The following is a 27,619-nucleotide window of genomic DNA, read 5'->3' as shown; positions in this document are numbered from 1 at the left end:
AGCATGCAAATAAATACTAAACAAATATTTTGTATCAAACATTTATGCAAAGATAAATAATTGTTAAACTGTAAAATTATCAGTTCCATTTACAGTACATCAACTAGGTTACAATGCATGAGAGACTAAAGGAAACAAAGAGGTTTTGTTTAACTGCAAACAATCTATCTTAAAACTGATGCACATTGTAGATATGTCCTCATAAAAACTTCGATGCTCTGTTCATTTCATTACTCACAACTAGCTAACTTACATCTCTTAGCAAAATAAACACATACCCTTTATTTAGCATGGCATATTTTGTTACTGAATTAATAATCAAACAGTATATAAAAATGATCTGAACATTTGCCTCAAGGGGGAGCTTAGAGTTCATTCTCGTAGATCCTTTGCATTTTCAAGCCATTCCAAGCTAATGTTCTTAGATGACATTATAATACAGCCTGACTGCAAAATGTTATTTTTGCTTTGCTTTCAGTCAGTAAATCATTATACCTCCATGCTACTGTCCTTCCTAGGCGTCTTTGAAATCCATAGTGTGGACTGGTTTGGACTTGTTTTTGTTCTTCCTTTACTGAAAAAATAAAAATATAAACTATTTTCAGTTCATGTATACTTGTACAGGCCCTGAATCAAGTTTGTGATCACACATGGATCATCCCCTGTTTGATGGCCATTTTTGTTGCCATAGATTCCCCAACCACATAAGGGTCATGCCCATGCTGCATCAAGCACAGTGCCACAGTGGTGGGGTCAAGGTAAGAAACTGTTACCAACATTACCAGACCACCCTCTTAAGGAGTTCCTCCCATGCAATGAAGTGACTTGGATAGCATTTATTTTTTATTTTTCAGTTCACATTCATCCACACCTACTCATACAGTATAGTCTTCTCCATTTCTGGCCAGAGACTAAAACCCCTCTGGAAGACTACTCTGTAGGAATAGGTGTGGATGACTGTGTGGCCACTGTTTGAGCAGGGCAGGGGAAGGTTGATCACTTCCCTTGTATAGAAGGATGCATGGAGGACAGGAGTATACGCATCCCCAAGTCTGTTTCCAACACGCACAAGCCCACCCACCCAGGGTGACTACCACAATCATGCCCACACACATCCTGGAGCTGTACCCCTGTGACTGTGACACGCTAATGGGTGCCAGCATGTAGAGGTAAACCAGAAAGCCTCTTCCCTTCAGAGCTCTACCTCATTTCTAATGAAATAATGGGATATGAGTCAGATTCCTAGCAATGAATGACCAGTAGAAAGCTTCCTTAGGCATAGTTTTCATTCGACACTTTTGATAGTAGGTTTTTTTGTGTGTTTTTTGTTTGTTTTGTTTTGAGTAAAAAAGATAAAACCGGTCCCAAAATACTTGCTCTGGAACACTGCAAAACCATTCACTCTAATCTTCACAGGGAACCCTGGAGCACACTGTAAAATGAGGCTAGTCTCTCCATACAGGTAGCATCTTCTCTGGTCTTACTTCTACAGTGCACCACCTTCCCTCACTTACATGCTAGAGGACAGTGCGCTGCAGTCTGCTGAAAAGAACAGGCACTTTATGAGCCTCTGCAGCTGCATTTTGGTAAAAGTATTTCAGTCACTGGACAGAATATTTCACACTGATATGTTTTCCAATTAAGTAAAAAGCAGAGGAGGAGAAGTGGCCTTTATGCCAGCACATAATTCTGTAAGTTGGAAACCTGAGAGTCAAGATCCCAACAGTACTATACATTCAGTTTTACTCAGTTACTGGTATATAAATATAAGTGAGTCAGAATTGATTTGAAATGCACTCTGAGAGAGATGAACAGTTTTCAGTCCCTCCAGACTTACCTCTGAAGTCCTACAAAGTAATGCATTATGTACCTGAGCCCATTGGAGTAATTGAAAAGACTCCTATTGATTTCAGTGGACTTTAGATCAGGCCACAATGCTATAAACAAAGTAATTGCAATGGATCAAGTAGTTTCAGTACCTCTTTCTTTAAGAAACTGATTCACTACTGCTTTTCAGATTAATAGCGCAAAATCAGGTATGTTTTTTAAATTTCTTGTGAAATGCTTTGAATGGAGAGTTCTTGCCACAGAGTAGGAACAATTTCTAAATAACTTGGGCCAGAACTATACCTATGTAATACAAGCTTATCTTCAGTGAACCTACACTGATTTCCAACAGCTATACATCTGGTTCAGGAAACAGGTTTTAGTAAGAAAGGTGCAATAAATAGGTTGAGCATATTGCTGGTTTGACCATCAAATGCAATCATAGAAACTGAGACATATACCAGGTTGGAATTTAAACTTTCTGCAAGGCATTCAGATGATAATGGAGATGGGTCTTTGAAGCAGTTTCTCCTTGCTTCCCTGGAAGAAATGAAAGGGAGAGCATCTAAGCATGAATGAGCTGATCATTTCTACTAGCTACAGGGAAGATGATTTGCTTTGCCTTATTACTACCCTTTAAGAGCCCAACGCCAGGCAAAATTAGTCATGACCTTTCAAGCTAGGCATGTCCTGGTTGGCCATGGATTGTGGCTTTCAGAAGAAAGGTCACCATGTTGTAGAAGCCTAAAAAAGAATGAGAAATCAGGTTCATTCAGAAAATTGGGGATCCCTCCTTCCCCGGCAGGATAGAATCCCTTTCTTAAAGCTCCGCACTGTGCAGCTGATCAGTTGAAGTGGTTGACTCTTTCTTTGATTTGTTTTTTGCCCAAGAACTGTGTACTTGGGATGAACCAAAATGATTTGTTAGGTAGATCATATGTGGAAATATAACTGAAAATAACCATGGAAACGCTTTTTAAAAAGAAAGATTTGTTTCAACAGATACAAACAAATGTTTGATGATATCAGAATACAGATGGATTTTAATGGAAAAAAAAAAAAAAAAAAGATTTTGTCTTCCTCTATTAAAAGCTTTAGTATAACTCAAAATGAATAGTCTGGGAAAAAAAAATGTTTTTGTTCTGGTTCAATCTATTTTCTTCCTAATTTTTGTATCATTTAGTCTCTCAAACCAATAAATTAACAGCACAATCTTCCAAGATTAATTTCCAATACCTGTGTCATGCAATATTTACTTATTGGAAGTTCAGATTAATTAATTCTGTATGAACTGCTATAGCATCAAAGGCCTGATCAAAGCCCACTGAAGTCAACACTACTATTTCTATTGATTTCAGTGGGCCGTGAATCTCTCATTGTCTTCCAAAGACTGTTTGAGAGCCTTAGCCTCCACAATCCTTTTTCAGAGGGAGAAAAATCTTCCAGAAAAGGTATGAACATATATGTCATTATACTTACCAATAAATCCAGGTCCATTATAACATGTGTTCCAGATTTAGGTTATTTATATAATTGTTATTGTTATACATTAGATTCCTTTTTTATTATTTTTTTCTTTGAGTTGCCAGCCTTTTATAGTCCAGCTGCCAAGGTCTGATTTCTACAGTGCATACTAGCACTGTAGAAATTTCACTAGCCTGAATTTGCCTGCCATAAAGAGTTTGGAAAGCATGCATTTTCCTTTTCTTTATAGGGAAATGTGTATCATTAAGACACAATCTACATGTATTTTATATGGCAGACTTCATAATACCATTTTTATATGTTCAGTTCTCTCAATGAGACATATTACTAAGAAGGGTTAAATGAGAAACACAAACTAAAAGACTAAAAGTAAAGAGGAAAAGATCTTTTTTCTAATTTTCTGTAACAGTGATGTCAAATTCCCTGCTAGCGTTTCTGCACTTCAAGAGAATAGGGATAACAAAGCTTCTGAATCTGTTACTCTTTTTATTTTGCAAAAATAAATTTTATCCATAAAATATATTTCAGTTTAAACTTCTCTGACTACAATAACTTGAGAACACTCTATGAAATGAATGCAGAATGAAAAATATCCTTGAAAGTTACAGAAAGACTAGTTCAGAAAAAAAATGCATATAGATTGTCATATTTTGGTACAACACATTTTGAGAAGGAAAAAGGTCAAAAGTATTTAAGTGTGAATCAAAACATATCCTGTTTCAAAAGCTGAAATGTTTCCTATTTGCATAATAATAATGACTGTTTGAACATATTTGTGTATGCTTATCTATTTAACTTTATGTGTCTTCTTTGACAGATACATGACGTACAAAAAAGTTGCACTGGCGTGTGGCTCAAAACTAAATTTTGCTTTTTGTTTTCAATTTTACTGCTCCTGTAGCCCATCATGTTCATATGGGATGTGAACTGAAACATCATTAAACAGCTGCTAGTCCTGCTCAGAACAATCGTCCCTTTTTGTCAGAAAGTGAATTGAGTTCTTGAGTTTGCCCTGTATCACTGAGGACCCCAATATTACTACCTAAAGCCCAGATGCTATGTAGGAGGTAATCATGATGGAAGAGGTGAAATAAAAGTGCTGACAGTAGCTCGGTGTATCAATTGGTCAGCAAATCTTCAGAAACAGGTAAAGTCCTACTGGCAACCTACTTTGTGAGAAATGGAACTATTCTAATTTATCTGTGGAAAAGTCTGAAGGTGAATGTTCAGCTCTAACAGCTGTAAACTACTTGGATTTTAATAGATGAAAAGACGGTGCTTTGCATATTTGGGAACAGATGTAAGCAGTCTTTCAGTATGAATAGCTTGCCAATGGAAACATGAATTTTGCATTATAGAACCATTTTGAATTAGTATATTTTACCTTTTATGAAGCATCTGGAAACAGCAAGTCCCAAAAGCCACCAGTATCAACAGCAGCAGTGGTATAGTGGGTATTACAACATAAATTAGATTTGGAATTATACCTACAAGACAAAAAGTTCTCATTAATGCCTCCCATGTTGATATACACTTGACCACGTGAGTAAAAATCTGGAATAAAATATCAGAAATACATTACGTTACACACAAGGAAGGAAGGAAGGAATTTAGGAAGGAATTTAGGAAGGAATTTAGGAAGGAATTTAGGAAGGAATTTAGGAAGGAAGGAATTTAGGAAGGAAGGAATTTAGGAAGGAAGGAAGGAAGGAAGGAAGGAAGGAAGGAAGGAAGGAAGGAAGGAAGGAAGGAAGGAAGGAAGGAAGAATAGCATTTATGCATTTCTTCTGTAGGAAGAGCTCCAAAAAGATGACTCAGCAATATCAATAATAAAATACTACTTCCCCAATGATATGCAAAGCATACCTTGACAATTTAAATTCTGACATTTTCTTTATGCAGCAATGCAAGATTTCCAATTTTGTGATTGAAAAATCAAGTATTTAAAATGATTTCTACAGTGCATATAACCTGTCTACTCAATTGCTGTGAGTTTCCGGGTGAGGACACCAATTATGGTTTCCTGACTACACAGCACTACAAGAGGAACAAACTCTGCTCTTCCCATTCCCTTTAAAAGACATATGTAAACTGTCCCAGAATAACGTGGAGAGAGATTAAGATGTTCCCCTGCAGGTTCCTGGGCAAAAGGAGTGGGAAGTGGTACAAGCTGGGACTCTATTATCTGCCTAGAATAGAAGATGAGGTTTACAGCTTCCAGAAAGGGTCTGTTTTTCAATAAGTGTATACCTGTGTTTTATAACACTATACAGATAGGGTACATATTGTGAAGACTTTCTTACCCATTGTTCTCTTCTGAACATATTTTCACTAGCAAGGATAAAGGCTGGGTTTGTTTGTTAGTGTTAGATTAATCTTTGTGTTTTGTTTGTTTGTTTGTTTTGTTTTTTAATAGTAATATAAATTTCAAAACACAGTTCATCAATATATCTGTTCCTCTGGAGTTGCAAACAGTGGGAACATCAGTTGGGAAACTCACTCAAATCCAGCCAACAAATGTGGAAAGGGAGTGCCAACTTTCTATAATACCGTGCTGTAATCCTGTAAAACCCTGAGTTGCTTTTTAGAGTTGTTCCATTCCTTGAATTAAGGCTATGTTACTACTCTTCAAGAACTGCAGGGCATAGGACATAATTCAGGACATAAATTGCTAAATGAAGTACTTGAGAGCATTATAGTAAGCTCCTAGGCATACATTTGCAAAATATCAAGCACCTTCTTTACTACTTTCAGCAAAGCATTTAACCACTCTTGGCATGTGGGGTTGGTGTTGGACCGGCACTGTTTAATGTTGGTGATATGTACAGTGGGATCAAGTGCACCCTCAGCAAGTTTGCCTATGACACCAAACTGTGCCATGCAGTTGACACACTGAAAGGAAGGGATGTCATCCAGAGGCTTGAGAGGTGGGCCCGTGCAAACCTCCTAAGATTCAACAAGGCCAAGTGCAAGGTCCTGCATCTGGGCCAGGGCAAACCCAAGCATAAATACAGGCTGGATGAAGAGTGGATTGAGACGAGCCTTGATGAGAAGACCTGGGCGTCTTGGTTGATGAGAAGTTCAACACGAGCCAGCAATGTGTTCTTGCAAATCAGAAAGCCAGCCATATCCTGGGCTACATAAAAAGAAGTGTGACCGGCAGGACAAGGGAGGTGAGTCTTCCCCTCTGCTCTGCTCTTGTGAGACCCCACCTGGAGCCCTTTGTTCAGCTCTGGGACACCCAGCAAAAGAAGGACATGAACCTGTTGGACTGAGTCCAGAGGAGAGCCACAGTGATAATCAAAGGGCTGGAGTACCTCTCCTATGAAGACAGTCTGAGGGAGTTGGGGTTGTTCAGCCTGGAGAAGAGAAGGCTCCAGGGAGACCTTATACCAGTCTTCCAGCACTTAAAGAAATTTGCCTACAAGAAATTGCGAGAGGGACTCTTTGTCAAGGAGTGCATTGATAGGACAAGGGGTAATGGTTTCTAAGAGGTTAGATTTAGATTAGATATTAGAAAGAAATTCTTTTCTATGAGGGTGGTGAGGCACAGGAACAGGTTGCCCAGAGAAGCTGTGGATGCCCCATCCCTGGAAGTGTTCAAGGCCAGGCTGGATGGGGCTTTGAGCAACCTAGTTTAGTGGGAGGTGTCCCTGCCCATGGTGGGGGGTTGAAATTAGACAATCTTTAAGGTCCCTTCCACTCCAAACCATCCTGTGATTTTGTGTGATGTTTGTTAAAATACAGGGTATTTCAGGACATATGACATGGTGCTTAATCTGCAGATAACCGAAAACTTCATGCTGTGTCTGTTAGGAAGGATTCCTTTGTGCTGTCTTTGTGATCCCCAGGCATCAGATATAAAAAGATAAGCACCATATGTTTGTTTATCATGTGGGGTATGAAGATGGAAGGAGATGAAGAGACAAGGCATTGGCTATCACAGCCCTAGAAGGAAATGCTCCACAGCTGGATGAGGGCTGGTGAAATCTTACATCCTAACAGAGACTCACCTGTGTCAGAGACAGCAGTGCAGATTTCAAAGACTGCTAAACTGCAGGCTTGGATCAAAATCTGGGGGGACATGGAAATATTTCTTTCCACAGTTACAAGTAGAACCACGTAGGACTCTTGAAATCAACTCAAAAGTGTTCTTCTTCAGGGCACTCTCTGGGGCGACAGATTACTTCCTCCCATAGATAATAATGGAAGTTGTTAATAATTAACTGAGTCCTCTGTTAATGTTTTTACCATATCTCTAAATTCTTATGAGCACATTACCTGTTTCAGTAGCTATAATGTGATACTGATCTTCTGGTTTCTGTGTGTCATATGGATTTCCTGCTGGCACTGTTGGAAAAATACCTGGAAAGAATATCAGAACTTTTAGGAAAACTGTGTGTATAATATATAGCTCTTATGTTGTTTAATAAATTAATCATAATTACATTTTCATTTACATTGGAAAAAATAATTTTCCCAGGATTAAACTGCTGCATATAAGTGCGTAAATTTTATTGCAAAATTGTGCTTGTATCTGGAACAAGAATTATGACCAGCAGTATTTAAAATGATAGCCATATATTTGTAGCTATTAGTCTCTATAAGATACATTTTTCACATGTTCCAGTACTAACCTATGTCTGTTAAACGTGAGTAATTTTGGAGCGTCTGGTAAATTATCCTTATAGTTATTTATTATTGCAATTAAATTCAGTGTATCAGAATTTCTTACCGTAATCTGGCTCTGCTCTGTCTCCTAATTCCTTTTCTAAGACATTGTCTGTTAAATCAATATTTGAAATTAATAGTTAAAGAGTTAAATGTGTAATAAAACAGATACTTTCATTGTTTTGCTTGTGGTATCACAGAAATAGATATATTCTCCAAAATAATAATTACTTACCTTTTTCAGCATTCAGTTTTCTTACCAAAGACTATTTGCATACTAGTGTCAATTTAATTCTAGTTCATACTTCCCCCCTCCCCTTTGAAAAGGGCTATATAGTTAATTGAAATTCTATTTCCTGGTGGCATCTGCTAGGTTATTGGCTTAATCACTGAATCTCTTAATTTCTTGTGCTAAATAAAACTCTTAACATATCCAAAGTTTCATTTATGCAGTTGATACTAAAACAGTACAAGAAAGGAAGTGTTCTTGATTAATACTTAAGTCTTATTCAGATTTTTAAAATAATGCCTAAAGAATGTTGGCTATAAAGCATAATAAAGAAGCTCAAGTTTTTGAGGTCAGATGTCAGCTTCATGTAATTTGGCAGCCCTAAATGGGCAGTGGTTTCTGATGTATCACATAAGGAAGTGAAACTACCAAAATAGGAATGATAGTATCATATTCCTTGTAATGCATAAGAAACTGAAGGACCAAATCATGGCTTTGAGTTGTACTGCAGAGGGTTATAAGTTTACTTATGGTTATTACAAAAAAAATAAAAATAAAAAATTATAAGGATTACAAAAATAATAACCTCACATTGAAAGGATGAGCACAGGAGTAGAATCTGCATGATATTTTGAATACCATATCCTATTATTAATATAATAGTGCTACTAGCCTGCAGCTCCAGGTGTCCTGATAAACTAAAAATGCTAAGAGAAATCAAAGAGGCATTAATGCCTAATAGAACAAAAGCAATTATTTCATCTCCTCTGGTAAAAACTGGCTACATTTGGCCATATATAAAGAAAGATAACAATAATACCACCAAGAACTGAGCTGTTCACTCTAGACAGCAGAAAAGGAGATGAGTTTTTAATTTGATTGTATAATCAAACCTACAGGAGCTGGACAGGAACTAAAAGTGGTTGCAATTACCAACCTATAATTAAGTTTAAGATCAGTGAATGAACAATATGATTTAAAGCCAGACTGGACATTGCAACAATGCTTAAATGCTTAAACATGAAAGTGACTACCAGAAATGTAGTTGCTGCTTGAGTAAGACTGCCCAATGAAGGACTACTCTGAACTTGCTACTGATAAAATCAGATGCAGCTACATCACGAACACATACAACCTCTCCATTTTGGCCTATGACTGGTATCATACTCAGACAGGAATGTTGTGAAAAACAACACGCTCAGATAATAAATTGAAATTCAATGTCCACATGTCACCATAACAGTCCTAGTAAATTGGCTGCATTTTTTTTATTACTAATAGTTGAAGTTGAAGCTATTACTGAAGCTATTGGAGAGAACAGGAGGGTCTTTCTTAAGTCTTCCTGGGTTTTAGATGGCAAATGTAATTTTCTTACACTGCGGTATTTTCTTTAGGTAGTGAAAGAAATGTTATGTACCTGTTTATATACATGTATACATCTATTCTTTTCTTCCATGTGATACAAAACTATATTTCTGGAGAATAGTCTTTTGCTGACAAGCACAATTCCAATGAAAAGTAAATAGCTAGGATTTTGCATTAGTGTATTTAGATACATAATAATGTCAATAATAATCTGTCTATTGTTTGCCTTATTGATGTAACATTCCTCATTATACACTAGTGATTTATTTATACATGGTGAAAAAAAAAAACAAATTCATTTTCATTGTTACTTTTATCAGTTTGTTTTCTGGAAACTCAAAATATCCAACACTTTTTTTTTCTGATAGAGAAAGCAATAGGAATTAATGTCTTTATCAGATCACAGCTGTTCAGTAGTTCGCTGGTCAGTAGTTCGCTATTGTAGAATGATTATTCCACTTAAATTTGTTTGTTTTTAAAGATTGAAATATGCTTGAAACTGAGACTTTTTAATCAAACTTACATTTTTGGATGTTATAATTTTGCTATTCTGCTATTTTTATAATAAAAGTTGTTATTATTTTATTTTATTCTCTTATTTCAAAATAATTGTGATCAGCTGTGGAAGTGATAGAATTTTGCAGATCACAGTTCCTTGAATGGCCTGTATGACCAACATGATCACCAATCACCAAAAGACAAATGACAAATAATAGACACTAATAATTTTAGAAGAAACAAAAGAGAGTGGGGTGTTAAGTGTGTGAATATATCAAACCTTCCAAGTATTCAGTATTTACTTGCAATATTAATTGCCATTTTTAACACCATTAAGACAATAGACAGTGACACAATTTTCTATCCACCAAAGCTGGTGGAAGAAAATAACCTGAATCTCTAAAACAAATGTATCATCTCCAATATATAGAAAACAGTAGGAAATACTGCCGAATTAGGTGGGCTAAATAGCTACTAAGAGTATGATTTCAAATGCATTCTGACTTCCAGCTTAGTTTTTGAAAAGCAGGCACACCACAAATTATTATTTTTCATGTCCTTGTTCTGATTGCACTGTGTTCTAGGTTATAGTTCATGTTTCCTCTGCTGACTTATACAGAACCTATGTCATGTCTGAAAGTACAGCCAAATTGCCTAAGATCTGTCTTTTTCTGTCACTATCTGAACTAGTGTGCATCTGCTTTTTGTATCTACAAATCTACAAGTGTAAATGCAGATTTTTTTTCCTGCTGTTCTGGACTTGCTATTTTTTTCTTTAAGCCAAAACTCTTAGAAATAGTTCTCATATACATACATTGGTATAAAATATCAGAGGTATGAGGTTTAATTTTTTGCAATAGGCGCAAGAGATGCTCTTGTCATCCTACTTGACAGCAAGCAGAGGAATTAGAAAATGGCCATTTAATATACTTAATGGAGAATAAACTACTGAATGAGTTGAAGTAAACCTGAGAAGGCGTGATAGTGAAGCTAACCTTGAAAACATTCTTATTGCATACAGGTAGTTTTACTTAAATTATCAATAAATAGATATATAACATCCTCTATTAATATCAACTCCACCACTCACACGGTAAAGGAATCAGTATCATGGGCAGGTCTAATGGTGTTATCACATGACATTTGCAGCTTCCCTCATAAAACAAGAGGCATTGTTTTTCTAAGAAAGGGTCACATTTATGAAATATGACTTTAGTGTCACCTACCTAGGCCATACTTGCAGATAAAATTGTGCTTCATGTTGCATCTGTCATCATTCCACTGATAAAGATATGGCCCTCCCAGACCAGGATTTGCAGTTGGCTGATGATACATCACAACACAGGCTTCACTTCCACAGGAAGGCTCATCTGTGTACCAATTTCTGGCAGTACACATAAATAAAAATGTTAAAAGCTGATGATAAATTTCATCAGAACATCAAGGAAAGCAGTTAATATCAATGAAGAAATGTCAACCCCAGTGGCCCCACCATCTACAAAGATAAGCTGCATTTCCCACAACACCTCTGTGAAAGGAGTTTAGGGCCTAGGCTACAAATACCTGGATCTTAAAAATATTATTAATAAAAATATGGCCAAAATCATCACTGCAGGCATAACATTCTGCTGTTTTCTTGCCCATTTTCATTCCCATTTGACTCTTACCTGCTCCTCTGAGCTGTTGTTATTCTGGCCTTTTTCTTAAGGAAATGAAAGTTTTATCAAAAGACAGGGTAAAACTGGAATGATTTGAATTAAATAACATGCATTAAATTACTTGTTGGCTGCCTGCCTGATCTGAGGAGGCCAGTCTTGCAGAATTTGTCTGAAATGGGAATAAAGACAATTTTAGACTGGACCTACACTATGCTATCCTTTCACAGATTGAATTTGAAAACCCTTGCTGCCAGCACCCCTTTGGAGAATTTAAGGACTCATGCTGTTAACTTCATGGGGCAGCAAGTCTTTCTGCTTCTTTCTCTACCGAAGACTTGCCAGGCATTTCACCCTCCATTTCTTTTCATGAAACCTTCTCAAGAAGCAGTTTTACAGACTTACCTGAATGGTGAAATACTTCCATCAGCCCACTGGTAGAGGTCAGGGCAAGCACTTGAGGTGGCTAGTCCATCACTGCTTCTCCACAACCCAATCCAGAAATCTCCATCAGAAATCCCAGAGCCTGACTTTGTGAGGTTTTGCAACATGTTCTCTATTAGTTGCTGCTCAGCTTCACTTTCTAAGCTCAGTAAAGCCCCGCCATCAATTTCACAAGCTTGGCGGGCCTCCTGAAAACCCACACGTCTAGACAAGTCCTGGAAATAAGCTATCTTGTAACAAGAATGTTTGAAGTCACCATAGCACACCTTTTGACCTGAAAAAAAAAAAAAAAAAAAAAAGGTGGGTGAGTATATTAACAAATATGACAAATGAGAAGAAGAAGAAAAAAGTACAGCATAGCATGAATACAGTGATGTAGAAGGAGAGTAGACTTTTTCTTGAGCACCTCTGTGGAAGGACTTATGGTGATACAGAGACACTGCTGGAAACCTTAGCTTGAATGTAACATAGCTCATATCCCACTAGTACATAGGAATCTATGGCTTTCTTCCCAAGGTTTCTTAAACTGTCTCTGAGAAACTGAAAACTCCCACCGACTTCTAGAAAAATATTCTCTTCTTTAATGACTGTACCATCAGGTACTTTGGTTACAGCTAAGATTTGGAAAGTAGCTTTTTGTATCTATTTCATTGAAATGTGCCAGCTCCACTTCTATTTGGTAATCAAAACTATTTGACCAGGAAAAAATTTAAACTTCTCAATTTTAGTGGCAGGAAGAAGCTAACACATTCTTGGTTCTGACCTTGAGAGGCTGCTTTTACAAGGACTTCATAGCTACTCTCTACTATAGCATCTCTAAATACAACAAGTGTATATGGAAAGAGAGCATTGGTTTATCTAAGGGTACCTGATCAATTACTTCTTCAGTGCAAAAAGGAATAACAAAAAAAAAAAAAAAAAAAAGAGAGACATGAACAAAATACATAAGCAAAACTGGCAGACAAATGTAATAGAGGAAAAGACAAGAAAAAAATACTTGTTGGACACCAGCTGCAGGGCAATCAAGAAACTCCATGTAAACAGGATTTAGCAACTGATAAGGATGCAAACCTGGGTGACCAGGATGTTGGGGGAGGGAGGGAGTCAGTGGGATGATGCTCACTGCGGAGGGACTGTGCAGGGTTAGAGACTGGGGAGGAACAAGGAGGAAACAGAAAGGAGTATAAAAGCAGCTAGTCATGTGTAAAATGGGGCCAGTCAGTATGCTTGCCTGACTGAACCCTGCACCTCATGACTGCAGTCTGTACTGTCTTCTTATTAAATCTTTCCTTAATTATTTCTCTATGTATTCTCACTCTCTGTCCTGTGCATAGGTATACTTTCAGCATCAGCTCCTGGAGCAGGCAGCATCTCTAAGCCAGGCCCCTATCACCACCACCAGGAGTGGCGCATGTCCCAAAAGAAACAGCTTCTGGGGAAGGCTAACCTGAGGCGAGTGCAGGGCTACATGCTGGCAGCTGGAGTGGGGCCACGGGTCACAGCCTGTGCACCTGGTGACAGCTGCTAGGGGGTGCAAGTGTCTGTATCTTCCCCAGCCTGGTGTGGGTTGGGTGTGCACATGTATTCATCATCAAACTTTAAGCTGAACCAGACAACAAGTAGCAGAGGCATTAGGTCCAGGGCAAGGGCAGAGGTTCAGTGCTGGTATGCCCAAGGGGACTTGCAGATGTGGTGTAGATGAGGGACGAGTGTGTAAAGTGAGCTTCAAGATGGGCCAGCTGGCAAGTAGGATGCCTGTGAAGTGGGTAATGGGTCTGTGATCAGGATCCAGGCTGGGTGCTAGATACACAGAGGGACTGTGCTGGTACTCGAGGGCACAGGTGCCAGGCAGGGTGCTGGGTAGAAAAAGGCCTTACTGGTGCTTGAGAGATCTGCTAATGTGTGCATGCTTGTGAGCTTGAAGAGTGCTATGTGTGTGTGTGTGTGCACCTGTTTTCACTAGGGCCCTTCTGTCTCTGTGAGCCTGAGGAGGAGTGGACACAGCTGTCTGTTTATCTATAACATGGGTCCCACATGTGGGTGCTGCTGAAGGCAGAGCCTTGTCTGCAGCAGTCTGTGTGACCAGCCCTGTCTGTGTGTCTGTGGGACACAGCTTTGCTACAGGTTGAACCTGTAAATAGGACAGCTGCAGCCACATCGCCCAGCCCCGGCAGGGTCCCCAAGCACCAGGCTGGACTCCAAGGACCAGGCAGGAGAAGAGCAGGAACAAGAGGTGCTGGAGGTGGCAGCCACACTCCTAACACAACCACACTCCTAACACAGCCAACAGAAGCTCCAGACATTAGCAGATATTGCAGTACTATCCAGATACCACAAAAAATCCCTAAGATGCTTTCAAAAATCACTTGATCTACTGCATTCACAAAGGTTTTCTCTTGCCCTTCAGAGTTTTGTCTGTAAAGAATAAAAATAAATAAATAAAAAGACAAATGATGAAATAATGTCTTTTCCTTCCAGTTATTAGGCTGAGAAAGACAGATGCCCTTTTTCTGAAATGGAATTTCAACTAGAGAGATTCTCTACAGCTTATTCAACATATACAAGATGTGGTATGAGCAAGCTCACTTTGCTGCTGCTGGACTCCAGTGAGTTTATTTGGAGGACATGGGAAGGGTTCTAAAAAGTATGTAAGGAAATAAACTAAGCACCTTTTAAAAGATCAGTTTTTCCAGTCTGTTTTGTTACCATTGCGAAATAAACTCTCCTACACATTTTTTCAAACTAAATAAGAATTATTCAAGGATACCAATGTAATAAGAACTACTAGACATTATCTAAATTACTTATAAACCAGACATTTTTATTTATTTATTTATTTTCCTGTAACATTGAATGTAGAAAGAGCCATAGTCCTAGCTGGGCAATGGTGCTGAAGAATCAAGGTGAAGGCACTTCATTACAGATGCATATAAAATAATGTGTTTCTTCATAAGACTGCTTTGAACAAAATGAAAAAAGACCCCCTATTATCAAAGTAACAAAGTGATAAGTCTAAATGCTCAAAAGTGTGAAGTACAAGAATGAAAGCTGCATATGAAATCACAGCTCAACTCATTTATATATAATGTTGCAGTTCAAATTTTCCTAGTGTTAACACAAATTTATTTTTCCCAGGAGCTTTGTATCATTGACAGGATGGAGCGCACAATGAGGAAGGAGCTGTTCAACATTCTGATCCTCATCACTGGGTGAGTGACTATGGCTTATTGCCAGAGTACACATATGTACATGAGTGCAAGATTAGCACTGAATTATGTAAAACAGTAATCATTTATAAGGAAGTGGACCACACCCATCCCTGTAACTAAAGATTGAATTCAAAGCTTTAATTCAAGATGTATAAGCAGATTTAAGGAGGTTCCTTTGTCCATCATCTTGCTGTTTCTATTTCCCAGACAATTTTTAGAAAAACTCCTATAGAAATCTTTCATTTGGTGCACATGTTCTCCTTGACATTAAGTAGTAAATTCAGGTAACAAAACAAGCAAATTCAGGTAACAAAATATCTCCAACAGGAGAAATGGGTCCTTGCTGGCCAACTGACCAGGTTTATTCAGTGTACTTGTCTTCCAGTCAGGTGCATGTGCCACAAGGAAATTTAGGGTGCCAACTAGCACGTGCCATTTCTGAGCTGCTGTAGAGTGTGTGCCCATAAGCTCCAAGTTGCACTGTATGCTGATGCACCTTCCATATTGGACCAGTGTTAACAGCTTCATCACTGACACCAAGCTGAAGAAAACATGGGACTGTATAGAGCTGGGAGAAAGACAGGTACAGTGGCAGCAAACCGTGTAATAGGTGCTACTGCAACACTTGGTATGATGCTGTTTCATGAAGCCCAGTAACAGCTTGGCACTGTTAATGCACCCTGAGCCTTCTTGGCACCATCCAGAATACAGAAGTAAAGGCCTGGACCGTACCCAAGGGTTTATCTAAAATGGTTAGTGAAAACCTCTGTGTGAAGATTTGTACGCTATTATTCCTATATAATTCAGACTGATCTGAACCATTTTTTTGTAGACAATATTGTTATTGCAGGTATTTGTGCATTGTTAACTCTAAAATTCATTATTATAAAACTAAAAAATTGAACAAGTGAAACTTCATATACAAGCTAACTTTTAAGTTACTTCTCTTTCATAGAATCATATCCCAAGTTGGAAGGAACCTGCAAGAATCATCAAGTCCATTTCCTGGCTCCATACAGGACAATCCAAAAACCAGACCATGTATATGAGAGCATTGTCTAAAGGCTTCTTGAACTCCAGTAGGCTTGGTGCTGTGACCACTGTCCTGGGTAGGCTGTTACAGTGCCCTTTCATTTGTTGCCCTCTACACACACATATGCATAAAATAAAATTTAAGAAGCGTTTCCACTTTACAGGCTGATCATTTGTGCAAGAATATACATCAAAACAAAAACAGAAAACAGCAAGCAGGGAAAACAGCAAGAAATATTTGTGCTTAAGACCTAACCTGCGTGAATGAAGTGTGATGCAGAGTAGTAAGCTTTCTGGAAGAAGCTGTGAATATTTTTTGTTCCAGTTAATTTAGTTCCTGTGTTTAGGTAATAACCCTCTATGAATCTTTTCTTTCTTCTTTTAAAGGAGACTTTTATCTGCTGTTGTGGAGCTAGTTCAATGTGTTAATGGCAATCTGCAGTTGTGCATTAATAGCTGGCAAATCAGTTAACATTTTAGTGCTCTTCTCAGAGCACACTGAGATGTCAAGCTTTCAAGCTTCATTTTTTACAGCTTTGTCTCACTACTATTTTATGAACTACAAAGCAGAAACAATTTGCTAGTGAAAATGACAGAATGCACCACACTGTAAAGGAGATAAGTATGGAAACGTTAACTCTAGGCTATTTAAACTTTTTCTAATATCTTTATGGCAGTCAACACTCTTGTTAATGTTAATCCTAAAGCAACATTTGCTATTTCAACATTACTTTAATTCCAATTTTCTATCACAACTGAATAGAAATAGTTTTGAAAGCAAGTCTATTGGATGAATCAAGAAAAGATACCTATATTTATTCACTTTGCATAGTAAGTTAGGCCTTTGCAACCCTTCCACACAGTTTGCCCTAGGCTGTCTGAGATGAAAAAACAAACTTGAAAGAAAACATTGTTTCATCACAGCACATCCAGAAAGAAAAAAAGATGTAAATGTGTTTATTCCTCCCTTGAACAGGAGACCAAAGATCTAACTAATGCAATTAATAAGATCTAAGAATTCATTCTCACTGTTATACCTTACAGATGCTCAGACAAGTTGATGTTTCAAACTACCGTATCTGTAGATGTGGAGTACTTATACCCTTCTTTGCATGGAGTGTATTAGCTCCTTAATCCTTGAGCAACCTTCACTCTCCCAAGCAGGGCTGCTCAGATCCCAGTCAGAAGAAGGCATAGAGAAAAGCAAAAACATGCACTTGGCTTGCTGACATAAACCCACATCTTAACTTTTCATCAACACCAGAGCTCTAATAAGTCTTTTGAGGGAAGAGTGGTATGTTGAAGCAACAATTAATTGACAGAATGTTCCCTTTTTTCCCTCGCATTCTTGCACTGCAAAACTGCAAGGTTAGGTCTCCCCAGTTTCCTCATCAGAGAGCAAATCTGAAGGTGATTATGTTTTTCTCCCTTTCCTGCATACACCAGCCATACAACAAAACTCTAGCCTTGTTCCCTCAGCCCGCTTAGCCTTAGCAATTCCAGTTGCCTAGTGCAAAGAATCTGATTTAAATTCCTTTACTCTCACTTTGTCTCACCTTCTCTGTAGCTAAAGAAAGCAAGTACTTGATCTCAGAAGTGCTAACCACCTTTGCATTCATATGGCTCAGTTTTCATCCTTGGGTGTCACACAGCAGCTCCATAATATAATGTTTTGGTAACATTGAACCAAATCTAGCTCAAATAATGGTAACATTGAACCAAATCTAGTTCGAATACTTGATACTTAGTTAAACTATTTCTGTAGGTAATTTTGCAAGAAAAAAAAAAATATCCTTTGAGAAAAGGAGAAACAAGCAAATATTCAGCTGGTATTTTGATCAATTATGCCTCCATTATGTTTTAATAATGATGCCTCATTAAACAGAATCAGTAATTTCCTTTAGGTCCGTCATGACAGAATTCATGATGATGTCACTGAGGACAAAAATTACTAATAGAGTACCCATCTCAAAGAGCCACGTCTCTAAGTGCACAGGCTCAGTTCCATCTACAACCCATTGGCCAAGAAGGGCACAAAGGTTATTTTGAGTAATGAACATGACTCAGCTTGAGGTTTTGGAAATCCCAGATAAAAGACAAGCTCCCTGCTGGTAAATCCCATCTCCCTTCCTCTTGAACCTAATAAAATAACCTACAGCCCATGGCTCACTTCAGCTACCATTAGTGTTCACCTAGATTTGCAGGGAACAGTAGATGAATGTGCATAGCATGTGTAAAAAGTGAACAAAGGAATGTACAAAGCCTGCTGTAGAAAGTCCCCTGTTTTCATACTGACTTTTTTCTTTACTAGATAATGAATTCAGCAGAAAAAAGCAGAGGAACATTTGGTGCACAGAAATGTGGAACATTTAACACTAACCAGAATCCCAAAGGCCAGAATGAGGCTGATGGAGGCCTCTGAAAATAAAGTAACAAAGACATAGGGACTTCTGCAAAAGAGATCATGAAATAATAGCATGATGGAAGTCAATGTAAATTAACCAAAACATTCCACTGGCTAGATATATTTTTCTCCTTGTGTTATGAAGTCCAGGCTTGGTCTTAAACTTGTGTGTGTGAGCACATTGACCTCAAAGGCTGTGTAACCAGTATGCAGGACAGAGGGTGTTCCACAACAAGTCCCACTTTAGAATGTAGTCAGTAGGGGCTAAAAGGAATGAAAATTTCCTAGTCACAGTTTGATTCAAAGCTGATACATCACATCAACTGTCCCTTGTATCATTTAGTCATATTTTGATTTGTTTCAGCTGCTGGTCATGTTTTGATATGTTGTTGTTCATGTTTTACTGCATCATACTTGTATGCATCCAGTCTACTGAATTCAATTTTTGGTGAATCTTTTTTGGCACATTAGGTACATTTTTCCTCCCACCTTCTTCATATCTAAGTCTGCAGAGAGAATAGTCACTCATTGATGTATAGCTTTTTTCCTGGGTTAGGGTTTATACCTTAACTGGTTTATACCTTAGGGTTTATAACTTAACTGTATTATACCTTAATACAGTTTCTCTAAAGTGATGTTTATTTAAAAACAAACAAACAAACAAACCTTTCAAAGATTCTGAGTTCCCTTTAAGTATTTATATAAAATATTTGAGGGCCATTTGTCTTTTAGGTAGCTGTACTTCAGGGAGGTATTTGTACAGGCAGAAAGTCCAAGTGCCTATCATATGGTCATTATCACATAAGTGAAGATTCTTAAGAGAGGCTGTCCTTCTCTTAAGCAAAACTTATCTATGACCCAGAATTTTTACAGTAATTTTCATAATAGAATCTGTTTCTTGATAAATTCTTATGCTTTAGCATGTAAAATGATAGATTATTTGGCCTGTGTTTCAGAAAGAACAGGAAGAATTTACTTGTCATTTTATAGAGGCTACCTATGCGTCTATCTTCAGCTATTAACCATTCCATATCCTGTGAATCAAAGATGATGATAAAGGCCTCAGACACCTGCCAAACACCCATCTCTAGAACTAACGCACAGAAAGAAAATGGGAAGAGGAAAGTTGTAAGAAAAGATACTGCATTATACTGTTCACACTGCAGTTCAGTACAATCGAACAGAATACAGAGCAACAGAAGAAGCATTTGTCTTAGTCCAATCCAGGTCTTATTTTCCTCTTTATAGCCATGGAAATTGATTTTTGGTTTATTTATTGCTGAAAAAATTTCTAAATACCAGCATTTGTTATTTATGCTGTTGTGTTGCCAAGTGCTTTTGGGGACAGGGAGCTGAATGGGTTATTTCTGAATAACAACTGCTCTCAGACAAATAAGACCTACACATTTACAAAAACAAGCCATCAGAAGGTGACAGTTCTGTTTGTAAAATGGCATTGGGCAGTGCTGATTTGGCGATTAAAGATCATTAGTTATAACTGCCCCCTTCACTAACACCTGGATTTTTCCATCTGGCTCACACAATTAAAATGACACTAGCTTATTTTAGATGTACTGGGAATTGCAATACCTGCCCTCATGAAAGGCTGTCATCTTCTCCAAGCAGTGATAGGTTTATTCACTTGTTTTACAAAGAAAATAACACACATTTATTTCTTCTAGTTAGCTTATCAGCATTGGCACACATGGTACACTGCTAACAGAGCTGTGAAGAAGTAGCTTGATATCACCATCTCATTATGGATGGTGAAATGTTGATTAGCTTCTAATTATCCATGCAGAAAAACATACAATTACAATTATATGAATCAATACAGGGTAAATGCATTCAACTAGAAAATAAATATCCCTTTTTATGAAACAATTAAGCAGTTTTAGTTGCTGGTTTGTGTGATATATAGGCAACAAAAATCTTTTAAGTATTTCACAAGCACTTCTCTCACCCCCCCTCCCCCCCATCAAATCATTAAAGCCATGACAGTTTTTCTTTCTTTTAAGTGAAACATACCTACTTTTTGGCATCAGTTCTGTTTCAGATATCTAGCACATTGTAAATTTAAAGCCTGAGATCCATTTAGCTTCTCCTGTAATAACTGTTTTCCTTTCTTCTGATCATGTGAACTTTATGGGTACATATCACAGGAGTGATCATGGCAGACAGACATTTGCTTGGATAAGGAGCCAGTGTATAGTTGCACTGTCCTTGGGGTTCATCATGCACATAAAGTGCTGACAGAGTTGCTAAGACAACCCCCTAAAAATTGCAAGTTGCCTTCCCTTTTCTTATGTGAAGGAGGAAAAGACTGATGTCAGACCTACTTCCCCCCCTTCTGTCTCTCATAGGTCTAGCAATGCTGTTCCTGCAAGCAACAGGCTCCTTGGCATTTTACAATATATACTCATTCTTCTGTTTCCCCAGCAATTAATTATGCTTATTAAAAGAAATCTACAAAGCTACCCAAAGTATAACACTTCATAGGTGCTAACAACCCTATTCAATTCCACAGATTCAAGCAGGGAGGCTCAGGAGCAGTCTGTCCCCACGTGCTGAAAGATGATCCAGTGTGGAAGAAGACCAGCCTGGCTGAACAGAGAGTTGTAGCTAGAGCTTAGGAAAAAAAAGAGGGTTTATGATCTTTGGAAAAGAGGGCGGGCCACTCAGATGGATTGTAAGGATGTTGTAAGGACGTGTAGGGACAAAATTAGAAAGGCCAAAGCTCATCTGGAGCTCAATCTGGCTACTGCTGTTAAAGACAACAGAAAATGTTTTTATAAATACATTAACATGAAAAGGAGGACTAAGGAGAATCTCCATCCTTTGCTGGATGAGGGGGGAAATTTAGTGACAAGAGATGAGGAAAAGGTTGAGGTGCTTAATGCCTTCGTTGCCTCAGTCTTTAGCGTCAAGACTAGTTGTTCTCTAGATACCCAGTACCCTGAGCTGGTGGAAGGGGATGGGGAGCAGGATGTGGCCTTCACAATCCTCGAGGAAATTGTTGGCGACCTGCTACAGCACTTACATGTATGCAAGTCGATGGGGTCAAATGCAATCCACCTGAGGATACTGAAAGAACTGGCAGAGGAGCTGGCCAAGCTGCTTACCATCATTTATCAGCAGTCCTGGCTATCAGGAGAGGTCCCAGTTGATTGTTGGCTAGCAAATGTGACGCCCATCTACAAGAAGGGCCAGAAGGTAGACTTAGGAAACTATAGGCATGTTAGTTTGACCTCAGTGGAGGCTCATGGAGCAGATTATCTTGAGAGTCATCACGCGGCACTTGCAGGGCAAGCAGGCAATCAGGCCCAGTCAGCATGGGTTTATGAAAGGCAGGTCCTGCTTGACGAACCTGATCTCCTATGACAAAGTGATGTGCTTGGTGGATGAGGGAAAGGCTGTGGATGTGGTCTACCTTGACTTCAGCAAGGCTTTTGACACCGCTTCCCACAGCATTCTCCTCAAGAAACTGGCTGCTCTTGGCTTGGACTGGCGTACGCTTCATTGGGTTAGAAACTGGCTGGATAGCCGGGCCCAAAGAGTCGTGGTGAATGGAGTCAAATCCAGTTGGAGACCGGTCACTAGTGGCATTCCCCAGCGCTCAGTACTGGGGCCGGTCCTCTTTAATATCTTCATCGATGATCTGGACAAGGGCATTGAGTACACCCTCAGTAAGTTCGCAGATGACACGCAGGTGCATGTGTCGATCTGCTCGAGGAAGGCTCTGCAGGAGGATCTGGATAGGCTGCACCGATGGGCTGAGGTCAACTGCATGAAGTTCAACAAGGCCAAGTGCTGGGTCCTGCACTTGGGGCACAATAACCCCAAGCAGAGCTACAGGCTGGGAGAGGAATGGTTGGAGAGCTGCCAGGTTGGAGAAGGACCTGGGAGTGATGGTTGATAGTCGGCTGAATATGAGCCAGCAGTGTGCTCAGGTGGCCAAGAGGGCCAACAGCATCCTGGCTTGTATAAGAAACAGTGTGGCCAGCAGGGCTAGGGAGGTGATTGTCCCAATGTACTCGGCTCTGGTAAGACCGCACCTCGAGTACTGTGTCCAGATTTGGGCCCCTCGCTACAAGAAGGACATCGAGGTGCTTCAAAGAGTCCAGAGAAGGGTGACCAAGCTGGTGAGGGGCCTGGAGAACAAGTCTTAGGAGGAGCGTCTGAGGGAGCTGGGCTTGTTCAGCCTGGAGAAAAGAAGGCTCAGGGGTGACCTTATCGCTCTCTACAGGTACCTCAAAGGAGGCTGTAGTGAGGTGGGGGTTGGTCTGTTCTCCCACGTGCCTGGTGACAGGACGAGGGGGAATGAGCTAAAGTTGCAACACGGGAGTTTTTGGTTGGATGTTAGGAAGAACTTCTTTACCGAAAGGGTTGTTAGGCATTGGAACAGGCTGCCCAGGGAAGTGGTGGAGTCACCATCCCTGGAGGTCTTTAAAAGATGTTTAGATGTAGAGCTTAGTGATATGGTTTAGTGGAGGACTTGTTAGTGTTAGGTCAGAGGTTGGACTAGATGATCTTGAGGTCTCTTCCAACCTAGAAATTCTGTGATTCTATGTTTAAATCAATCAAACAAAAATATCTTGTACCACGTGTATATGCATTTCCATTAAAAAAAAAATATATTTCCAGTATGGAACCAAATGCTGAACATTTGCAACAAAGTACACATGCGATAGCTGTGTAACAAACACCATATCTCTTCTAGATGAAACATGCAGTGTTTTTTCTAGTAACACTGTTCCAAATTCTGAACTATCAATGTAGCTTAAAAATAACAGACCATGTTACTAAAACCAGCAGGTTTTGCCTACCAAAACTACTGAAAGATATTAAAGCCAGACAAAACTCATGTGTCATAAACGGTCCAAGCCAGCTGAACTAAATTAAATTTTGCCTTTTGAGAAAGGGGTTGTTACGTCTATCCAATTTATTACCCATGAAAATATATCTTTAATGATTTTATGGCTATCTCAAATCCAGTTAATAAACTGTGCAAATGAACACATCTACATCCTCAAAGGTATCTGAAGCAAATGAGCCTATAGTTTAAGAAAAAATTGTTGTTTCATGGCCTGACAAATATTCAACTTTATTCAGTGTTCTATATATCCAATTACTTTTACACCAAAATAGACACATACTGCTCTAAAATACTGTATCTAATACTTAACCTGTTATTGATACATTGCCACAGTTAAGAGAAAAAAATTAAAAGCCTTAGAAATATAAAAGGACAGCAAATGGTGGTCATTAAAGTATATTTTTTATGATTAATACATAGGCTGTTAAATGATTAGTAATAAGATTAGCTTGCATCTTTCCTGCCCAATAGATACTTAAAGTAATTGCATCTTTGCAAACTGCATTATCATCACTTTATGTTCTTCATGATGTCATGGGACAGCAAGGCAGACTCAGCAGTTTCTCCTGAGCCTGCTTTGATCCTTTTCTTTAAAAATCAATTCCCTGGCAAGACTAGATACTCTGATAGGGAGTCTGTGAGCACTGCTCAATACATCTGCCTAGTGACATTAAGAATTGCAAAAACACTGGCATAACTTCTCTTTAGCAATTGCCAAATTAAAGATGACAGAAATAATGCCTAAATAGGAATGGCCTGGTGCAAATAATCTACCCACAGGAAGACTAACATGCTTGGAAAAAAAGAAACAGGAAACCTTTAGCTAAGGAAATAGCATTTTGAAAGTGTAGACCTTTTCTTCTGTGCCCTCTTGCTTCTGTGGGCAAAATGGTTGCAATTTTGCGATTATTGCTAGGACTGCTGGAAACTTACTGCAGTTACTGGGAGCCTTTCCACAAATTTCAACCAGTACTCATGTCAGTTTAATTTTTTTTTAAATGTGAATGATAGGGATTCTATTTTTAAACATATTAGGAAAGTGGAGAGATTTGCATTTACTGTAGATTATGATGATTGAAGGCTAAGTTACTGATTTTTCAGAATCAGCTCTGTATAGGATGTAGACTTCTACATTTAATGGAAGCCTGTTTAAGTCCAAACAGTTGGTTATTGTATACAGATAAGCTAGACTGAAGTGATGTGGACAGCAAACACTGTCCAATAATTCAACAGTACTATTTCTTGCTTGAAAGAGTGCAGACTAGTAGTTGCACTAGACCTATCCATGTGCACGTGGCAGGAGAGGGGTGTGGTTCAGGTGGGAAACAGTCAGTCCCCCTTCCTGCCAGTATTTCTGGAAATAAGCATGCTAAATATCTTTGACAGTTACTGCCTAGAATGGATTCCCTTTGTCTATTGAATACAACTTCAGCCAATATATTTAATAGTACATAAAGGATTTCTTCCGTAAGTGACTTCAAATCTCCTGTATTAAATCAGCCAAACATTAGCTAGCATAATAGAGAAACATGAGACTCATCACATGCTTTTAAATAATTCACTGATATACAGGGTATAGCCTGTATTCTCTCTAAAACCTTAAGTCTTTTGTGCACCTAGGAGTTGTTTGATTATGTGGTACACATTATGTACACTGTTTTAAAAGCTGGACCTCTGTTCATTGTGCTGTATGTGTCACTTAAATGCACAAGATTCAGGTAGAAGATTAAGGGTCCAGGTTTCCTCCAGACATACTAAGAATACTAAAAGCAAAGTGCAATCTCATGGGTGAGCCACCTTCACTATTACTTACAACAACGAAGTGCAGTACATTATTCATTCAAATTGTTAAACTAAGAGTTTTGCTCTACTGTATATGACTACACAGTTTACATGTTAACAGAAAGGGATTAAACATCTGGGTACACTCTAGGCAGGCAAGCTTTTTCAAAATGTTTTAAACTATTGCTACTTAACTATTTTTCCTGAAAGATAATTTCTCTCACACACAAAAGCACACCTCAGCTGTGCACATGAACTTGCAATAAATAGGACATCATTGCAGTGGGCAGTGACTACTCCATTAGCAACTAAGAAGGAAACTGCCTGCAATCAGCAACCAACTGCTTACTACCAAAAACCTTACAACTTTCCTTGACACTTTACCATCACAGTCTGTGAGACAGCTCATATAAAAGTAAATTGCATTGTTCTGCAGTCAATTTATGAAGAGACAACATTCGTACCTGCATAGACAGAGATTTACACATGACTTATTAACTGTGCACTTAGTCACATTGTCTAAAATTTTGAGTAGACTTGTGCAGTGCCAGGAGTTGGACTTGATGATCCTTACGGGTCCCTTCTAACTTGGGATATTCTATTATTCTATGATAAGTGCAGCCAAGTGTGTAAATCTTTGTTTCAAGATAAATGTTTGGATTTGCTTGTGTGCCCAACACACCTCCAAGAGCCCATTAGCTTTAGCTTGGAGGATCTGACCCAAAGCCCAACTGAGAACAGCCTTTTTGTTACTTTTAGCAGCTTCCAAGCATATATACTTCTCTGTGTTGGAAATATACGATGGGATCCTAAAGCTTTTACACTAAGTTTAACCTCACAGATTTCTGAAGTATTGTTTTCTTCTCCACTTTGAGAGAGCTGTAGATACACCCACACATAACAAAATTACATATGCTGTACATCCTTAGTAGTTTACTTCCTCCTCCCACCCATGTTACAAAGAGAAGAAACATTCCCTGTCGTTTGAAACACATCTCACTGCATAGCTGTTTCTCAAAACGACAACATAGCAAGTCCACACTCTGGTTTTAAGCAGTGCCTACATTTCAAGACAGGCAGGCAGCCTTAAAACTGTACAAGAAAACCCCATGGTGCCAGGAGCCAACTCAAGGCTAATGCAGAAGTTTGGCCGCTGAGCCTCCTGTCTCTGCCGAGCCGGGATCCCAGCAGGTCCAGGCTCTGCTGGGCGCACTGGTCCAGCCGAGGTCACTCTTAGCCGGCCAGCCACTAGTCCACCACCGGGCCACCAAACGCTGGGCTACTACTGCGGGAGCCCCAGGGAAGCCGGGCTGGCCAAGCACGAAGCCGCTCGCCCACCAGCACGCCCACCAGCCGGCCGCCAGCCTGCAAGTTCATGTATCTCCTGCCTTGCTCCCGCACCCCCCCTGCTTTGTCACCACTGCCCCGGCCGCCGAAACCCCCTCGACGCCGACCCCCGGCCCCGCTACTCACCGCTGAGGACGCGCCCGGCGAGCGCCCCGGTGCCTCCCAGCGCGACGGCCGCCAGCACGGCCGCCAGCACGGCCACCAGCCCCTGCCCCTGCCCCAAACCATGCCCCAACCCCAGCCCCAGCCCCCCGCCGGCCCCCATGCCGGCGATGCCCGCCGAGAGCCGCCCCCCTCCAGGCAGCCCGACCCCAAACCCCCCCGCCGCCGCCACCGCCACCACCGCACACGGACGGCGGGGACGGGGCGGCTGCGATTTATCCCTTCCCCTGCGGGGGGCCGGGCCGGGAGGGCGGCCAGCACCGCCCCCCGCCGTCCCCCGCCGCCCCCCGGCTCCCCCTGCTCCCGCCGGGGGGAGAGGGGCGGGTTTTGGGGCGGCTGCCCCGCCCGCAGCCGTCCGGGCGGCGTGGATTTGGGGGGATGTTGGAGACTGTAGGTGTTCCCGATAGCTGACGCGAGGAGAAACGCGCTGCTGACAGCTTAAACATGCGGACGTGTGCCCACGTGCAGGTGCACGAGCTGGAGAGTCCCCTTTTCTCCCTGCCCTGGGAGGTACAGCAGCAACGATCACGCCTAAGGCACTCCGTGCTAACTCTTTGGGACCCTTCAAGGACCGCTCCGAAGTCATTGTCCTCCAGAGTCCCGTTGTCAAAGGGGTTTTGTTTAATTACAGTC

General features: G+C 39.9%; 1 protein-coding gene across 1 annotated transcript; it reads right to left on the bottom strand.

The window, feature by feature from the left end:
- Positions 1-60: 60 nt before the first annotated feature.
- On the bottom strand, positions 61-27,572 carry CHODL (chondrolectin; the record flags this gene model as incomplete). Its single annotated transcript, XM_082784825.1, has 7 exons — positions 61-574; positions 4,697-4,799; positions 7,594-7,677; positions 8,048-8,095; positions 11,302-11,459; positions 12,136-12,448; positions 26,951-27,572. The coding sequence occupies 7 exons, from the start codon at positions 27,570-27,572 to the stop codon at positions 490-492; spliced, it is 1,413 nt and encodes a 470-aa protein (XP_082640951.1). The 3' UTR covers positions 61-489.
- Between the last annotated feature and the right edge of the window lie 47 nt (positions 27,573-27,619).

Source organism: Aythya marila (genome assembly GCF_965140915.1).
Source record: "Aythya marila genome assembly, chromosome: 1".
Classification (NCBI taxonomy): domain Eukaryota; kingdom Metazoa; phylum Chordata; class Aves; order Anseriformes; family Anatidae; genus Aythya; species Aythya marila.
Note: the sequence above shows the minus strand (reverse complement) of the source record. Positions and strands in the feature narration are given on the sequence as shown.